This window comes from Salminus brasiliensis, chromosome 4, assembly GCF_030463535.1.
Source record: "Salminus brasiliensis chromosome 4, fSalBra1.hap2, whole genome shotgun sequence".
Classification (NCBI taxonomy): Eukaryota; Metazoa; Chordata; class Actinopteri; order Characiformes; family Bryconidae; genus Salminus; species Salminus brasiliensis.
Window position 1 is genome coordinate 5727531 of NC_132881.1, and position 18596 is coordinate 5746126.

Genomic DNA, 18596 nt, shown 5'->3' on the forward strand with positions numbered 1-18596 from the left:
CAATTTTTAATGTGCATGACACTACTAGGAAGGACAGGATTCCCAGACAAGATAAAGACCTAAAAGAGCTTCCAAAAGTGACTCAGCACTGACACTGTAATTTAATCTAAGATTTGACTTAATCCATGTCTGAAAAACTGGCCCTTAGGCAACAAAAGGAGGCAGTATGTTTTTTTTAATACTAAGACTCACAATGTCCTGCAATCCACCAGATACTTTGTGTAGTGAAATAAGACTTTCCATAAAATACTTTTGTCTGAAGTTTAGTTTTTTTGGTAAACTGTTCAGCACACACAGCAGTGTTCTGCTGTAAAACAATAGTTACTCATTCAGATTGTGAAACAAACCTCTGAAGTCAAGTGCAATTCTGCAGTCTGTGTCATGCCCATATTAGGAGTGTATTGAATCAAAGCTGGGTTTCTGAATGGCAGAAATCGTTTCTGTATTTTCTACATGCTTGTAGTGGCAGGTCGCACACCACAAGCACAAACAATGCTTAAAAGTTTGAGCACAGTGACTCTACTAACACCATCTATCCAAACTGAACAGCTGTTCTTTAAACATCCAGAAGCCCTTCATTTAGCTCCACTCTAAGGAACATGCATATGTTTTGTAGGTCTATTGATCTGGTTTTGAGACCCAGGCCCCCCACACTGCAACATAATCTGAAACCACTGCTCTGCACAACAGTTCAAAAGTTTGAAATGAGTTGCGGCATTAATCTGCATTAATCGCTTGTATATAAAGAGCTATTTACAGTTTCATTCATCAGTCTAGACACACAGTCGTAATATTTGCATGTTATTTATTTTAATGTAAACAGTAATTCCAAACTTTTGAACAGTGACGCATATAACTAAACTTTATGTGTTTGTTGGTTCTCAGGTGCAGTATTTGTTCGAAACCCTTTAAACCGAGAGCTGGTTGCTACATTTGAGATCATAGTGTCAGTCCATGATAATGCCAGTGATGTCATTGACATGTCGGTCAGTGTGCCCAATGGTAAGTATAGTCTGTTTATCTCTATTTCTGTATCTCTCCACCTTTTATTTAGAAGAACAAAAAACCAACAGATAATTTTTTTAAATTTTCCTTTCTGTCTCTAATTTTCTGAAGTCTGCTTCCTACTAACTAACCCCCTGCTCTGCCCCTCCCCTCCGCTCCTGACAGCCAGGCTGACCATCGCCGTGCTGGATGTGAATGATAACGCACCTCGCTTTCGGCCGTTTGGCGTCACCAATTTCTCAGAGAGCATTCTGGAGGGAGCTCAGCCTGGCACCACTTTACTCTCAGTCTCCGCTGTAGATCCAGACAAAGGCCCTAATGGACAGATCTTCTACGAGCTTTTGCATCTGCCCAGAGGAGACTATGTCCGGCTAGAGGACCCCTCTACAGGTAACAACACACACCACACACACACCTGCAGAAACAATAGGCAGTATAGGTCCACACACTGCAGAAAACAGTAGCGTTTACAAGTTTGCAATCATGTCAAACTAAATTAATGAATTTGTAATGAACCGTGTCTGGAATTAGGAACTGAGCTGTAGATCTACAATCACTAAGCTACACTATATGTACAAATGTTTGTGGACACCCTTTCCAGTGAATGCATTCAGCAACTTTAAGTGACACCCATTGCTGACACAGATGTGCAACTGCACACACACAGCTTGTCTAGTCCCTGTAGAGAAGTACAGGCAATAAAATAAAGCTCTCTGGAGCAGATAAACATATACCCATTGGCACAATGCTGCCTAATACCAGGCGTGGGCTCGAGGGGTATAAAGCCCCCCAGCATTGAGGTGTGGAGCAGTGGAAGAACTGCGTTTTCTGTAATGATAGTTGGTGCTCCATCCTACACTTTTGGATGAAGTTGGGGAGTTGATGAGGTGGGGTGGTGATGATCCAACCTCCTGTCCTCACTACCACTATTGTCGCTGAATACAATCAAATCTTCACAATAACTCTCCTAAATATAGTATATAGACTTCCCTGGACAATAGACAGTTACTCCAACAAAAGCAGGATAAACTCTTTTAATAATCTTGATTTGGAAAGAAACCAGGAGTGTCCCAATACTTTTGCCCATATTGCGTATCTAACTAAATGAGCCATCTATCAAAATACTCAAGATTCAGTGATTTATAGTGATTTCACCACAGTTTTGAGGATTTTGGTCCACTTCGCATGAAGCCCAACAACAGCCACTGACTATGGTCTGGAACAGAATGTCTAAAAACACCTTTTGGTTAATAAATGATTCATTAAAATGACTCGGTACATCTCGGTTAACCGGTACAACTTTACAAACCACTAAGTAGACACTCTCTAAATAAACTGCACACACCGAGCCAAGCTTTAACAGATGAAAATGAAGCCCTCTGTCTAATGAGCATTGCTTCCTGTCTCTCCATAAACCAGGTAAGATTGTAGCCAATCGGACGGTGGATTACGAGCAGGTGCAGTGGCTGAACTTCACGGTGCGCACTCAGGATCGGGGCAGCCCACCGCGCTTCTCTGAACTTCCTGTTTACTTGCGCATCGTCGATGTTAACGACAACAACCCCGTCTTCACGCAGCCCTCATATCAGGTACATAAACACTGAGGACACCGTACACACGGCCGAGACCCTGTAGCTGGGAAGCAGGATGATCTTCCTTCTTGACAGTTCCACTTCTCACCTTTACTTATTACTCCTGTTTAGAGGAGGACCAAGTCATCATCATGTCTGTTCAGAACTGACCAAAATAACATTAAGTTGATTATTTCATGTGTGTGTGTTTGTGTGTTTGTGTGTATGTGTGTGTGTGTGTGTGTGTGTGTGTGTGTGTAGAAACCAGTGTTTGAGAATGTGGCTCTGGGCACCATTATCGTGCGAGTGAGCGCTACTGATGCAGACTCGGGACTCTTCTCAGTTATTGAGTACTCACTTGTGGATGGAGAGGGCAAGTTTGGAATCACCCCCTCTACGGTCAGTGTGTGTGTGTGTGTGTGTGTGTGTGTGTGTGTGTGTGTGTGTGTGTGTGTGTGTGTGTGTGTGTGTGTGTGTGTGAAACACTGAACAAATCAGATTTACAAATCCTAACCCCTTTGATAAAAAGTGCTGTGACTGTCATTAGACATGCCCTGTAAATGTAATTACACAATTAGTTACAAATGGAAGCAATATGTATATAATTCTTGATGAAATTAGTAATCTTACAGCAGTTTCCACAACTAATATTTGACCATGTATTTGGTAGGAAAGTAATGGTGGGGGACAATACTAAGGATAGATGTGTAGAACTGTACTGTGGAGAGGACGGTGATGTCTGTGTCTAGTATTTTTAACTACCACATGAAAACACATGAGTCAAAGCTGCAGCTGTCTTCATCCTTCTCATCCTCGTCTTCCTCACAGGGTGACATCTACATCCTGTCTCCACTAGACAGAGAGACTAAAGACCACTACACACTCACCGCCATCGCCCGGGACAACCCCGGGGGCAGCCCCAACAACCGGCGGGAAAATTCAGTTCAGGTATTTTACTGCACCAGTGTCCAGAGTGCAGGCCAAAACAGGAGTGCTGTGTTTGAGAACTGCAGCGTTTACAGTTTACAGTGTTATTAAAGCAAAAGGACACAAGCGGGAACACAGCTGAAGCCCCGTGCTGTTATTTCACAATAACTCACAACCTCAAGCGTTCTATTGCTTTTATACAACAGTTCAGAAATCAAATCAAATAAAAGATAAATAAAATGTAAGTAAATAATAAACAAGTTGAGCATTTAATGCTTAGTATTTCCTACACTGGAACTAACTGGTGTATATAATATAGAACACTTATTTTTATAATTATATAAAGTAATTGTAGTATTGTGGTATGGTAGTATAAATCATCATAAGGTGTTTGAAAGCACTCTACAGCTTTAGAGGTTCTTGCAAGAAAACAGTTTTAGCAGACAGATTTTAAAATGAATATAAAATAAGTGTATTACTATCAATTACTATCAAAACAGTGGCATGCAAATGTTTGGGCTTTTTAAGATTAGTGGATTCTTTTGGTTTTGTACTATTTTAACCTCGAGACCCTGCGTCTTCATATGAGGACACTGCACAGGAAGTCATTTTTGCAAAAAACAAAGACGAGAAAGGAGAAATTTAAAAAATGCACACCAAGCAAAAGTCTGGGTCTGAAGAGGTTAACGTTATAAAAGGAAAGGAGCACCACTAAAATGTTTAATGATATTGGAGTTAAAAAAAAAAATTGGGAATTTTGGAAACAGGTCTTGTGGACTGATGAAGTAAAAATAGAACTTTCTTGTTCAAAAATATGTTCTGAGTGCAAAACTCTTAAAAATAGAATTCTGCAGAAAGGACGACCGAAAGTCCTACAAGCAAGAACTGAAACACTCTATGCTGGTTTCCAAAACTTGCCAAATAGAGTGTAACTAAGTACTGACCATGCAGAAATAAAAATGCAATCTTTAAAAGTTATCTTTAACTTCAGATCTTTTGGAAATCAGGTCATCTTTTACTCATTTAGCTCTTTACAATGACACAGAATTTTAACGAGGGTCACCCAAATGTTTGCAGGCCACTGTGGATGATTACAGTGTATCAATTAAATGAGTTATACTTATTTGCAAACAATTGATCTATTTAAAGTATTATAATCTAATTAAAACAAAAGAATGATCATTATAACATGTAGTTTTGATTGGCAGTGTATTTTTAGCTGCTAAACTTTCTTTGTTCATCATTTGTTTTGGGTAAAGACAGGCATGATTTTCTCCAAGAGTGATTAAAAACAGTCGAGGAGGAGTTCAGCTCCACTAGTCTTTGTTTCCGGCTGTGTTTCAGAAAGGATGTTTGAAAAATATTGTTTGAATTTACAACACATCTGTGGGTGAAGGACCAATGCATTCGACCCTCAAATGGAGAGCGGTAACAAAACCCCCTAGAAATCAAAAGCATCGCATGAACAGTCTGGCTGGGTAAAACAGCTGTACACGTGCCGGGATCATGCACAATTTATCATATTTGCATTTTTGCTAAAGCTGAAACAAGTTAAATGTTAAAAGTTACATGTAGACCATCTCCCAAAACAGATTTCATGTCCAAAGTCTTTAGATTTGAACCAAAGCTAGTCTAAAGCTAGGAAGTAATGAATACTTAAGCCACCAGTTTGGCATTGCTAAACGAACTAAAGTACAGCCAGCTTCCATGGTTTAAGATGATTCGGCTGTTTACAGCTCTGCAGTGTCCATTTTTTATAGACAATATCAAGTCAGATATTGTGAAGTTTCAGAAATCAAGTCAGATATGTGTAAAGTGTCAGAAATCCCATAACCAAGCTGCTTTCTTAGAAAACATGTCATTGATTAGTTACGATTCTGGATGAAAGGTGGAGCAGAGAGTAACTTTATTGAGGGCATCTTTCTTACTCTTTCTGCTTTTCCTGACTCAGGTTCTGGTGACTGTTCTGGATGTGAATGATTTCCGCCCGCGGTTCTCCGAGCGTGTGTTCAGCACCAATGTGTTTGAGAATGAGCCAAGCGGGACATCTGTGATAACACTGACCGCTACTGATCTGGATGAGGGGGAAAATGCCCTGCTCACATACAGCCTACAGGGGCCAGGAGCAGGTAACGTAAAGCACAGGGGGTAGACCATACATACATACATACTTTACAGCACAAAACTATAAAACCACTTTAACATCACTTGCTAGGTTTGCCACAAGTCCAACCTATGAACAACTAAGACTTTCTTAGAAACTGTATGATATTCTGCGTGAAAGATGTGCGCAAGATTACTGTGATCAGGTATATTTACTGTGTATGTGCAAATGCAGCATGTGTAGCATGTATGTATTACGTTGAAAAATGTATTAATAACGTACACATGATCCATCAGTGTAGTTCAGAAGGTTAACTCGAGTGTGGATCCACATTCGGGTCCTGGTATTTTACGAAGGGGAGACCAAGCCAGCAACTCTCATCTTTTTCAGATGCGTTCTCTCTGGATCCGGACACTGGGTTGATCCGTTCTCTGCGTTTGCTGCACAGTTTCGAAAGGTTTAATCTGACTATAGTTGCCACAGATCATGGTAGGCCTCCGCTCTGGGGTACCGCCAGCCTCCAGATCACCGTCATTGACGTCAATGACAACAGACCTGTCTTTGTCAGACCAGCCAATGGCACCATCATGCATATCCTCGAAGTAAGTGCTGCCCAAGAGCTGGGGACACCTTGCCTTTCCAAACTCAATGTTTGATTTACACTGATCTTTTTAACTGAAGGAAATCTGAGTGGGTTGAGTGCTGATGTCACAACAAAGGGATACAATGTGTGGGCTTTGATGTCAATCCAAAGGTAGTACTTTTGTCAGGTGTTGCAACTCCTAGCTTTCTGTGTTTTTACAAACCAGCTCCTATAAAATCTCAAAGTTTGCTGCAGTCTGTAAACACTGTTCAGAATTCATAACGTACTGTTCAGTCGTCAGTCCATACAATGAAAAACACTAATGTCAGGGGTTGACTGCAAACCGATCCTCGCATCATGACCACAAAGCTAAAACCTTTTCAGCTCGGAGGCAGGTGGGTATTTGCTCATCTAGAGAAGTTTCTCAGGGTTGAGGTTGTTTGTTGCACCACCTGACACTCCACCCGCGTCACTTTGTCTTTCCGCTCATTTCTCATTGAACATGTATGAGTGGTAGAGGATCGCAGTAACATAACATCATCACGTTTAACATCATCTCATTTTCTTTTGAATCTGCATCTTAAAATAATACTCATACTCAACAGCACTTTTCATCTTCATCTTTGTCTGTCTGGAACAATAACTCACCGTAGGCATTGGCCCACAAGAAGCATTAAACAAATACCCACTGATATACTTTAGTGGTGTCAGTACGTATGAGCTAATGACATGATAAATGATAAACCACAGTATTTATTTTAACACCATTAACACATTTTTCTAGTTTGGCTGTTATAACAATCCATAGTTCCAGTCTGAAAGCACTGCTGATAAACTGTATATTGCATGATTGTGTTTCTAAATGTCCTCTCCTCACTGCAAGCGGCCACTTGTGTAACACAATTGTGATATGCTTCCGAGCAGTGAGTTTAAAGTGTGTTCACTCTGCGAAAAGCACAATTTTTATGTTGAGGGTTATGTGAGCATAGGGTTAAGTAATAAAAAAAAGGCATGAAAATAATGTCACTGAATTATTGAAATGATAATTCAGTAATAAATTCTGGTGAAGCTTATTTTGTTTGCTCATATTGCTATAAAACAGCAGTTTTTTTAATTGAAAAAACTAAGACATAATTAATTGCACATTTATTATAAAATATATTAAATATTTTAATTGTCAGACAGTGTCTAATGGTTTTTCCATTGCTGTGTTTTTCTATTACTGCCTGTGGTAATGGACAATACGCTTTAGAAAAAAGTATTCCTTAGAGCTTATTTTCTATACTTCAGAACCTTCAGTGAATCAGCAAAGTTTTATGTAAATGTTTTTTGGGAATATATATATATATATATATAAAAAAAAACATCTTGCCAGCAGCAATAGAACCAGGCAACAAGCCCCACTGCAGGTGGCCTCCCACACAGAGCGAGATAGCGAGAGAGGCATTCTGTCTTCAACATCAGCCTCCAAACACACTCTCCTCTGAGTGTATGTGGGGAACCTCTTCCATCTAACAGCCACTGGGCCTTTGAGTGTGTGTGTGTGTGTGTGTGTGTGTGTGTGTGTGTGTGTGTGTGTTTTCATCAAAGGCAGAATTCCTGGCTCTGTTTCAGTTACAGATTACATTTGATTCCCAAAGCTCCATATGTGGAACACAGCAAACCGACCATGGTTGCAGTTTCTCAACAAATGACTCTTCCTTTGTTCTCCCAGCCGTCATTCGCTGGAGCGGTGTTGGTTACACCTTGTCCAGTCTCAGTACACTCACATCTAACGGTCTTCCGCATTTCAAAACAAGCCACAGCTTGCAGTGGAGGGCTCATGTTTGTCCAAGTACAATGCCTTTGATTGGAGTGTGGGCACAGGAGAACACACAAGAGGTCTTTGTTAATGTAGCTTTTTTTGCAGCTAGGCGCACACTCTTTCAGTGGTTCTTTAATAAGGGCAACGGTTAGAAATGCAAAGAAAAAAAAAACTGTTTCAAATGCAAAGGAAAACGTTTGTAGATGTTTTTATAGCACATTTTAAGGTTATAGCACATAAAAGGTTCAGAGGATTCCAGATCATTTCCACGTGAATAAAGAATAGATAATACTTCCGTGAAAAGTGGCATCAGCCACAGTTGACATTCACTGCAACCATGGTCGGCTTGCTTTTTTCCACATGCTGAGGTTTGTAAATCAAGTATGATCCGTAGGCCTGCAGCAGAGCCAGGAATTCTGTCTTTGATGGGAACACACAAACATTTATAAATGTCTGTTCCAACAAGTGAGTTCTCATGCAACCTGCTTTTGCTCATTTCGACATCTTTTCACATCAGAAAACTGATTTTGGCCTTGACAAATGTTTGAATGTTTTTTTCTCTCTATCATTATTGCTTAAAAAATTGATATGATTGGAAATGAGCTCACGGGTCACTTCTGAACCAAGGCCTATACATTAGTGTGAACTGCTGACCGAATAAGGGGTCAAAGCAGAGAGGACTTGCAGCTTTGTGACTGATGGTGTTGCTGTTGCAGGAGCAGCCTCCTGGCCTAGTTGTGTATGAGGTGTTTGCGACAGATGAAGATGAGGGTGTGAACGGGGAGGTGCGCTACAGCTTCCTACAGACCGGAGCCGGGAACAGGGACTGGGAAAACTTCCACATCGACGCTCTGACCGGCGTCATCACCACAGCTGTCAAACTAGATCGAGAGAAGCAGGCCCTCTACAGTGTGAGTACTCTGAGGCTGCTTAGCCATTCACAAGCAGTTAACCAAAGAGCTTGATTGGCCACTGTTTGGACTCGACACTGAGTGTGTATGTTTGTGTGTCTCTGTAGCTGATCGTGGTAGCGTATGACCTAGGCCAGCCAGTTCCGTATGAGACCACCCAGCCTCTGCAGGTGGCTCTGTCCGACATAGATGACAACGAGCCTGTCTTCCTCAAACCACCAGTTAGTTTCTTCACTGCTTCATACTCATGTCATTTATCTTGGGCATGTTACATACTGATACTGTTCAACACTGCCAGTATTATTTCCAGTGATTATCAATTGTGTTCTGTCTCCCTCTCTGTCTCAGAGAGGTGGGCTTCTGTTCCAGTCTCTTTCTGTCCCAGAGCACTCCTCTCCTGGCACTGTGGTGGGGAACGTTACAGGGGCAGTGGATGCAGATGAAGGCTCCAACGCTATTGTCTACTACTTCATTGCAGGTTGGAATACAGAATCATGCCAGACACACAGATTAAACTGCTAACATCACTGGTGATGAGTGTGTAACATTTTCCATGAGCAATCTAAAAGCAATATGAATATAAAAGCTTCATCATGGTTCATAATTCAGTGGTTTTATATTCATAGCATCTTATCCTAGGTGCTTCCAATGGATAATCAGAGTAATTGTTTATTAGTAAATATTTGGTCCAGTAGGTAATAAACAAAGCGTGTCCAACATCACAAAAACACACAGCATAATTTCACAAGCTCATAGGACGGATATTTCAACACGTCTTACGAAAATTGACGAAGCGGCCATTGCATCAGTAAAATGACGCTGAAAGAGAGGACATGAACTATGTTCCTGTTTTTCTGTCTTTGAAAGAAGTCTTACGTAATCAGTTTTTTGTTAATATTTACACTGAAGTGTTCCTAATGCTTCTGATGATCTCTAGGGGGAGACACTGAGGGCAACTTTGCTCTAAGCGTGGCCGGAGTGCTCAGAGTTAAGAAGGACCTGGATCGAGAGGACATTCCGGTGTATTCCATTATTGTTAAAGCCTCCAGCAACCGCAACTGGTCCCCACCAAGGGGTCAGCGATCACAGAGAAATCGGGCACTTGACCCCAGCCGCGATCCGACATTGCAGGAGGTCCGAATCTACCTGGAGGACATTAATGACCAGCCCCCAAGATTTACAAAGCTGGAGTACACTGCAGGTAGAGGGGCGAGGCTACATTCACATTACAGCATTGACATAGCACAAATCTAACTGACTGACCAAATGTGATCGCGATTAGATTTTGTTTGTCCACAGATTATTTCTTTAGTAAATGCCATCAAGCAGATGTTTAGAGCTGTTCATTGTTTTAAATAGACATTTTGGTTACATAAAGTTTAGTTGCTTAGAAGCTGATATGCTGTGATAAAATGACTGAATTTAAAATGCTGATGTAAGGTTATTCAGGGAGATGAAGTGCTAATTTTTACATTTTATGAATAATTACGCACCAGCGTTGGCATAAATGTTATTACATAATTAACACTGGAACATTATCATATTCTATTTGGTTATACTGCATTATAGGTGTGGCTGCAGATGCTAAAGTGGGCTCAGAGTTGATCCAGGTTCAGGCCGTTGACAACGACATTGGAAACAACAGCCTGATTCTGTATCACATTTTGTCCATCCGCTACATAAAACTGCTGTCCAACGACTCTGAGGACATTGGCAATGTTTTCATCATTGGTATGCATCTTTATCTAGTTTCACTTGGCACTGGGAGTTCATTTACAGTTATAAAATCTGTGCTCTTTAAATGGTTGCTTTCATATGTAGATTTGATATAACAGCATGCTTGATTAGATTTAGATTGTTTGAGTGGGTATTATTTATGCAGGAGCAGATTTCAGATTTAGAACTACTTACTTTTTTCATTTATATATTTTCTTCACATAAAACACTATGCATTTGTTTTACCACCATCCTTTAACAACTCTCCTCCCTGACCAGGTGAAACGGATGGTATAATCCGAACATTTGACCTGTTCACGGCATATGACCCGGGCTATTTTGTGGTGGAGGTGCTGGCAAGGGACCTGGCCGGACACAGTGATGTGGCTCTGGTGGGCATCTACATCCTCCGGGATGACCAGAGGGTGAAGCTCATCATTAATGAGATACCAGAACGGGTCTGGCTCTTCCAGGAGGAGTTCATCAGCTTGCTCTCAAACATCACAGGAGCCATAGTCAACATGGATGATGTGCAGGTATGTGTGTGTGGGCATGCACTAAATATGAATCAGGCTCTTTATTGCAGCCCAACGAACTGGCATGATTATATTTTCTAATAATGAACTTTAATGCTTAAACAACTTCTTTCCCTCTGTTTTGGTCTTCCCCTCTCAGTTCCATGTGGATAAAAAGGGCAGGGTGAACTTTGCACAAACTGATGTTCTGATACACGTAGTCAACAAGCAGAGCAACCGCATCCTGGATGTGGAGAGGTCAGAGCACCAGTTTATTATTTATTTTCAGTTGTAGTACTACATTTGGATGCTTATCAGTGCTAATCAGACACTTCATTTGTTTAAATAATGTTTGATTGTCACAGTTACTTTTTAATTAGATCAGATAGCGTATGTGCATGCAAATCAAATGTTCTATTGTCTAATGTTCTGACTGACACTTTGGCAGGGTGATTCAGATGATTGATGAGAATAAAGAACAGCTGAGAAATCTGTTCAGGAACTATAATGTCCTGGATGTCCAGCCTGCAGTGAGTGGACGAGCACCTGATGATCTTACTACCCTTCAAGTAAGTGTGTACTTTTTTATGTTATGGAGTATGAAGCCAAAGTGTATTCCTACATACGTTTGTATGTTCATTATGCAGTGTTTCTCTCTCTGTGTGTAGATGGCTATAATAATCCTGGCTGTATTGCTGTTCTTGGCAGCCATGCTGTTCATCTTCATGAACTGGTATTACCGAACAGTGTAAGTAATTACTGAGAACCCACTAACAACTAGTTTCACTTGTGTTAAATTATACATTTAGTTTATTAATTACTAAGTAAATGAGTCCCTTGATCACTCGGCCAACAAACACAAAGTCAAGTTATACTTCCTTTAACCCACCCAAACCACAAGACAGTCATCATTAGGGTGGCACAGACATGTTCATGTGGTTTTACTACACAGAGTCTGTCATGCCACACATTCCACCACATGACCGTTCATTATTTATGCATGTGCTTTGAAACAGACACAAGAGGAAGCTGAAGGCCATCGTCGCCGGCTCCACAGGTGAGTTGCTGGGAACAAAATAGTAAAGGAAGTTCAGAGCAGTGCCATTAGGAACTTGCACAAACATGGCTTTGTGTTTGTTTGTTGGAGTGTGCTATGAGTTTAACAAGCTCTGTTTGTTCTCTCTCTTCATGCTGTCCAGGCAACCAGGGACTGATGGACATCCTGGATATGCCCAACACCAACAAGTACTCGTTTGAAGGGTGAGCCAGAGACAAGTTGATAGGAGTGATAAGACTTTCTACTAAACAAACAGATAAAGCAACCATTTGTGTGGAAAAACGCACACAAATGCAAATGTTTTCAACGTTTTCAAATTAGGGGTGTCATCTAAAAACAGAGCTCACAAGGAAGCAGGGCATTGGAAATCTTATCTCTTGAAAATATTGTAGACGAATCTTCTGTTTAAATAGCTAAGGGGATGATTATGGTGTGCATGCACAGGAACTATGTTTGAATTTTCCCAGCTATGAAACACCAGTGTAACTACAGTGACTCAGCATAGAATTACCAAGAGTTACACCTTTAATCCTTTTTCAGTTCTGAAACTAGATAAACTGCCTCAACCTTTAGTCCATCTCAACTAGATATATTTAGATGTTTTATATTTAGCATGTAAATCCCTGTTTAGAACACTACGTTAAAAATGATCAATACAAATCTATATACAATTACAGTTTCAGCCTCAAGATCTCATCACTTTTGACACACAATGCACTCCTGATAGAGATGTCTTGTTTCAGTGTACAGCTCTATGCAGATTATTTACTTCTCAACATTCTTATTTGTTGACATGTTGATTTTCACTGGCTTTTTGCAGAATAAAAGAAAGCAGGGCTTTCATAAAAAAAAATTTCATAAACCAACAGGATTGCTTTATAAATAGGACTTAATTACTGAGCTGGGCATTTGCCACGTGTTGTAAAACAATTACCTGACCCCTGGTTACTTAGCACCCTATACTCTTCCTATAACATGGTCATATCTCGCAGTCCTAGCTGGCTCAAAGCAGAAGCCACCTAAACTCCAGGCCAATTTCTCAGTGTTCCCACTTAGTCCCAAGTCATCCTCCCATTCCATAATCACATGCATATGGCATTATCTGAACTTGCAAGCAATAGGTTTTACTGTATTGGTAGTAATGCTTGTCTTACCTAAAATGTACTGAAAAACTGAACTAATAGTAACGTTATGGCATTTGTGTATGTGTGTAGAGCCAATCCAGTGTGGCTGGACCCGTTCTGCAGAAACCTGGAGCTGGCTGCCCAGGCTGAGCATGAAGATGACCTACCTGAGAATCTGAGCGACATCACTGATCTGTGGAACAGCCCTGCTCGCACTCACGTCAGTCTCGCACACATCAGCAAAATGAGTGGTCACTTGTTAGTCCTTGTCCTGTTCAAATCAGAAGACCAAACAATGACTTATCTCCAGATATCTAACTGTGTTTCATTCTCATGCTTTGATCAATATCAACTATGCATGCTGAAGCTATTCACAGAAAATTTAGTACAGAAATAAACATACTGATTATGTTCCAATCTCCAGGGCACTTTTGGCCGTGAACCTCACGCCTCTAAGCCAGAGGATGACCGCTACCTCAGAGCTGCTATTCAGGAGTATGATAACATCGCCAAGCTGGGCCAGATTATGCGAGAGGGACCTATTAAGGTGAGTCTTGATGAGTAGTTTCAGAATATCAGTCTTCACTTAAAAATAGGGTAATTTTAAAACTTAATAGTTTTTAAATAAGACATATCAGATTATATTGCACAGTACTCAAAATTTTAACATTAGTACTGGCAAAGAAAAATATCATGCAGGAATGCTGAAGACATTCAATTGTAAAATAAACGGCTGTCAATGTTTGTTTATTTATTTATTTATTTTAAGTTAACTCAACCTTGTTCAGTCAAATGTTTTGCAAGCTCACATTTTTTGGTTCTACATCTTAGTTCAGTCCACAATACAGATTAAGTTGATCATACTCAGTGAAACAGTGAATCTGATTCTCTTTAGAAGCTAAAATCATCAGATTGTTTCCTACAATTAGTTAACTGCTAATTCCCAACCACAGACTAGAATTTGTAATTATGATCTCCTCTCTCTTGACAACCAGGAACTAAGACAGTTGGGACCTTCTAGAGCTTTTAAATTGCACTATATAAACACACATACTGCTGTGTGAACATTTGCATAGTTTTATAGCTCTAGAGTGGAACATCTGTCTGACTGCCTGATAATCAGGAGAGCATACATTGGACTCCTGGTAAGAGTCTGTAACTTACCATAAGAGGAATCTTAACCTGCTGAAAGGAATTAGAGGTAAACAAATTAATGGGGAACAAACCCCAGAAAAAGATATTTCTGCAGTTTTAACTATAGCTGGTTCACTTTAAGTAGAGGCATTGGATTCTGATAAATGCCCTACATGTAAATGTATTGGTGTCAAACTGAGATAATGAAATAAACTGTTTAAATAAATATAAATAGTGAAATAAATAGTTTAAATAAACTATTTTTTTTGATGAACTAAGCTGGTTTAATGTAAAAATGCTGTTTCATCATATTCCCTCTAATTTTAAGTTAACCTGAATTGAAATATTTTACAGTGCATTTACTTTCTGCCACACAGGGAAGAAATATTTAGTTTACTAAATAGCAGTAAAACCACACAAACCAGTTAATGAATCTGGATACATACGTCAACGTGCATCAGTATTCACCAGTCACATAAACAAACCAACATTATTTACTTCAGCACAGCTGGAACTTACTGGTAGCTGTACACAAAAGTACAAAATAAGAAAGGCTACATGTTTAATTCATGGTCCGGGTCCTGTTTTTGCTGTATGATGAGTAGAGTCTTCATTTTTAACTGTTTAGAGCTGCTTTTTTATGTTTCTCCAGAGATTGAGGATCTTAGTAAGTTTTGTTTTATTGGTTTGGGGACCACTGTTGACTTAGCATTCCTCAGTCCTTAGACCACATTTCCATCTAAAATGATGGAAATTTCACCACCACATCAAATGACCAATCCTGCTATTTGCTCAGGGCTCACTACTAAAGGTGGTACTGGACGATTATCTGCGGCTCAAAAAGCTCTTCGCCGCCCGCATGGTTACCAAGTCAACCAGTCAGGACCAGTCGTCGATTACAGAGGTGGGAGGCGTGGTTGGACCCTGCTTTAGCTCCTCTTCCTCACTGCTGGCTAGCAAATATCCCCTTTCACAGGCCTGTCTATGGAAGACATTCATTTTATATCTGCCGTGTTCTTTTCAACTATACTTTTCAGAGTGATTTCCCAGACATAAGCCATTTCCTTTTACATTAACATTTGCATTAACATTAGCTTACAGTGTGTCTGGAAAATCAGCCCGATGTCTTCTGCACCTTTTGCTAACACCTTGCGATTTCCCTCCCCTTTACTAGAGATTTCACGCTCTGGGATTTCTTGTGTGGTTATTTTTTCTTACCTTCCTACTTTGCTTCACAGATCTGTGGCTGTAACCTCATATTTAATTTTAGTGTCTAAAAAAACCTAACTTTGCTTTTGTTTCCTTCAAACAAAGTGACATGTAGCTGCAGCTCCACATAATGTAAAAAAGCCCCAGCTTGAAACTACCAAAGTAGGTTACCTAGATGAAGTGTTTACAGGGTAGCTAATATAAATATTAGATGAAAGTTAATTAGTGAAAGCAAACCGTTTCACACTGCTGTAGATATTAAAAATGACTTGGGGTTTTGTTCAGTTTAAAGTTGTGGGTAAGTGGAAAATAGTGTAAACTGTTAAACAACATTCCTTTATATACACTGTTCAGTGTATGACGCCTAGCTGCTGATTAACTAAAAGGGTTACTTTTAGAACAATTTACATCTCCCCCAGGAGATGCCGATCTGCAGGGTTGCAGCTAGATACTTTGCATTGCTTAAAGGTTTTTCTGTTACCTTCTGCATCCATCTATTATTTTTCCTGCAACCTTTCAGCTGGTTCAGAGTGACCTGGATGACGACGATGACGAGCGGATAGGCATGGGAGGAGGAAGAGGAACGCTTCGCTTTAAGCACAAGCACCCTGTGGAGCTGCGCGGCCCGGACGGCGTGCACGTGGTCCACGGCAGCACAGGCACCCTTCTAACCTCGGACCTCAATAGCCTGCCAGAGGACGACCAGCGGGCCCTGGCCCGTTCACTGGAGGCACTGCACGCTGATGGTGGACTGTACGCAGAGCGCAATGCGCGCACAGAGTCTGCAAAGTCCACACCCATGCATCGCACCAAGGGCACGCTATCGGAAAGCCCGCTGGAAATAACGGAGTTATGACTAGCCGAGGCCTCGCTGGTATGAGAAGAGCTACGCAAGACTAGCCCCCCTCCTGACCCCATCCTACACTACATCCTTATCATCTCTCTGCAAGTTTTAGGGATGGGTGTTTAAACCATTATACCTATTCAAATATTCCTAATACTGACAGAATCCTGCAGAAGTATTTTACTTACAATTACAAAATGAGCCGTACAAAAGCAGCAGCAAAAGTACAGCCAGTATTGCCACAAAAGGTGATCTGTAGCTGACTGCTCAGTTTCATTGATTTATATTTTTATTTTAGGTGTATGCAAATTAACACACTACTAGATAACTATACGACTGTTTACAACTTACACAATTTACGCCATCTCGTCTTATATTTTAGCGCACTATCACTTAATGTGTGACGCAGAAACCCATTTCTAGTTGCAATGCAAACAGTATAAAAATTGACTACAATATAAAAATGGACTATTTAGTAGAAGTGGTCCATACTTAAAACTCTCCCAGTGGAATTCACATAGCTCTATATTCAAATAGCCACACCCATCCCTATTTAGGAGAGAAGGCGGAGGAGTCAGGAGTCAATGGGGTCTTGAGTGGGACAGCCACGTGTGTACGTGTGTGTGGAGCAGGGGGAGCCAGAACATACCAGGAACAGACGCAAATGAAAGCCGTTTGGAAGCCTTGCTTGGTATCAGAACTATATGTATGTATTCGAGTTGCATACGTTCAAATGGAACCTTGGATTTCCTTTTTTCTGGTGAAGACTGTGATGAGGTTCCAGCGATTTGTGAACACCCAGTGGCCACGGACAATAGGAGTTGGTGCTTAGCCCCCTCACCACACACACTTTGGGAAAGAAAAAAAAAAATAGTAAATAAAAAGCCCTCTCAAACCAGCGGAAGGCCGAAACACAAACTCTAGTTTTTTTTTTTGTTGTTGTTTTTATATTGGAACGGGCTCCAGGGATTATTGACTAACTGTGTTGGGTAAAATACACATTTGATATCTGAAAAAGATGACTAAAAACACTTCTTAATTTGCAGAAGAGACCCAAAATACACATTCTAGAGAAATTACTGTTCTCAGTAACTGAGGAGTCGTCTTCCCTAAGGAATCATAATGCAGACTGCTGTGGTGACGGAGTAACTTTAAAAGAAGAACAAAAGAAAGGACAAAAGGAATGTGACTTTTTTTTCTGGAACAGAGAGAAAGTCTAGAAGGCTGACCAAGCACTGTAACTTGACAGTATTGAACTGAACTAAGGCCAGAAATTAACCTGACTCAAAACACTGAATCACTTTTGCTTGAACTGTGAGGGAAGGTGTGTCACGTGCTTACAGAGAAAGGCAGAGAAAAAAAACTAACAAAAAAACAAAGGCCGTACGGCTTTGTGTTCAAAGGTTAACCCACCACATGAGAAGTCATTCTGCATTATTTAAAACAAAAAAAAAAGGAAGAAACCAACCTTTTTCCCAGTTGATGTTGTAACACTGCCATCTAAGAGAGAAAGAAGAATAACATGAAGTCTTTATTTTCATTTACATTTTTTTTTTTATATCTAAAAAATATAAAGTGGAGAAAAATATTTTTGAAAAAAAGGGGAAAAAAATAAGCTGGCATACCAAACTGAGTGAAAATGGATGTTCTAGATAATGTACCAGCTGATGGAATTTTTAATTTGTATGTCAGAGTTGATTAAGTTATCTGGACCTGTTGCGTATGTTGTGTGTCTGGCATTATTTTTTTATATCCCTTTTTTTGTAAGATGTTATTTTTGTCATTTCTGTGTTGCGTCACCAGCTCTGAGGTACTGGATGGGAAATGTTGTTGGACGATCTGTGATAATAAAAGAAATATGCAACGGTTTTGGCCTCGAGTGACTGAGAATGCAGGGCGTAGGCCAAGACAAATACGACACGGCGAGAGCAGAATTCCACTCTGTATTGGTGCAGGACAGCAGGATATTACACTGCAAGAGAGGTGCAGTAGAACATATTTTTTGACTTATGACAGCAGGTCATCTATTGACAATTTTGTCAACTGTAGGGATGCACTGGTATGGAAAGTATTGGCCAACGATATGTTAATT

The 18596-nt window shown here is 40.4% G+C and overlaps 1 protein-coding gene across 1 annotated transcript in view; it reads left to right on the forward strand.

The window, feature by feature from the left end:
* cdh23 (cadherin-related 23) overlaps positions 1 to 18343 on the forward strand; it is a 358315-nt gene extending 339972 nt beyond the window's left edge. The window contains exons 48-69 of the mRNA XM_072677393.1: positions 886 to 1002; positions 1171 to 1395; positions 2425 to 2594; positions 2838 to 2975; positions 3405 to 3524; positions 5455 to 5632; positions 5998 to 6209; positions 8711 to 8905; positions 9013 to 9126; positions 9254 to 9383; positions 9843 to 10106; positions 10475 to 10636; positions 10901 to 11157; positions 11297 to 11394; positions 11585 to 11705; positions 11805 to 11884; positions 12153 to 12193; positions 12336 to 12396; positions 13408 to 13537; positions 13742 to 13864; positions 15248 to 15355; positions 16181 to 18343. Of these exons, the coding sequence (XP_072533494.1) occupies positions 886 to 1002; positions 1171 to 1395; positions 2425 to 2594; positions 2838 to 2975; positions 3405 to 3524; positions 5455 to 5632; positions 5998 to 6209; positions 8711 to 8905; positions 9013 to 9126; positions 9254 to 9383; positions 9843 to 10106; positions 10475 to 10636; positions 10901 to 11157; positions 11297 to 11394; positions 11585 to 11705; positions 11805 to 11884; positions 12153 to 12193; positions 12336 to 12396; positions 13408 to 13537; positions 13742 to 13864; positions 15248 to 15355; positions 16181 to 16516 (3380 nt within the window). The 3' untranslated portion in view covers positions 16517 to 18343. The remainder of the gene's footprint in view (positions 1 to 885; positions 1003 to 1170; positions 1396 to 2424; positions 2595 to 2837; positions 2976 to 3404; positions 3525 to 5454; positions 5633 to 5997; positions 6210 to 8710; positions 8906 to 9012; positions 9127 to 9253; positions 9384 to 9842; positions 10107 to 10474; positions 10637 to 10900; positions 11158 to 11296; positions 11395 to 11584; positions 11706 to 11804; positions 11885 to 12152; positions 12194 to 12335; positions 12397 to 13407; positions 13538 to 13741; positions 13865 to 15247; positions 15356 to 16180) is intronic.
* Positions 18344 to 18596: the final 253 nt, after the last annotated feature.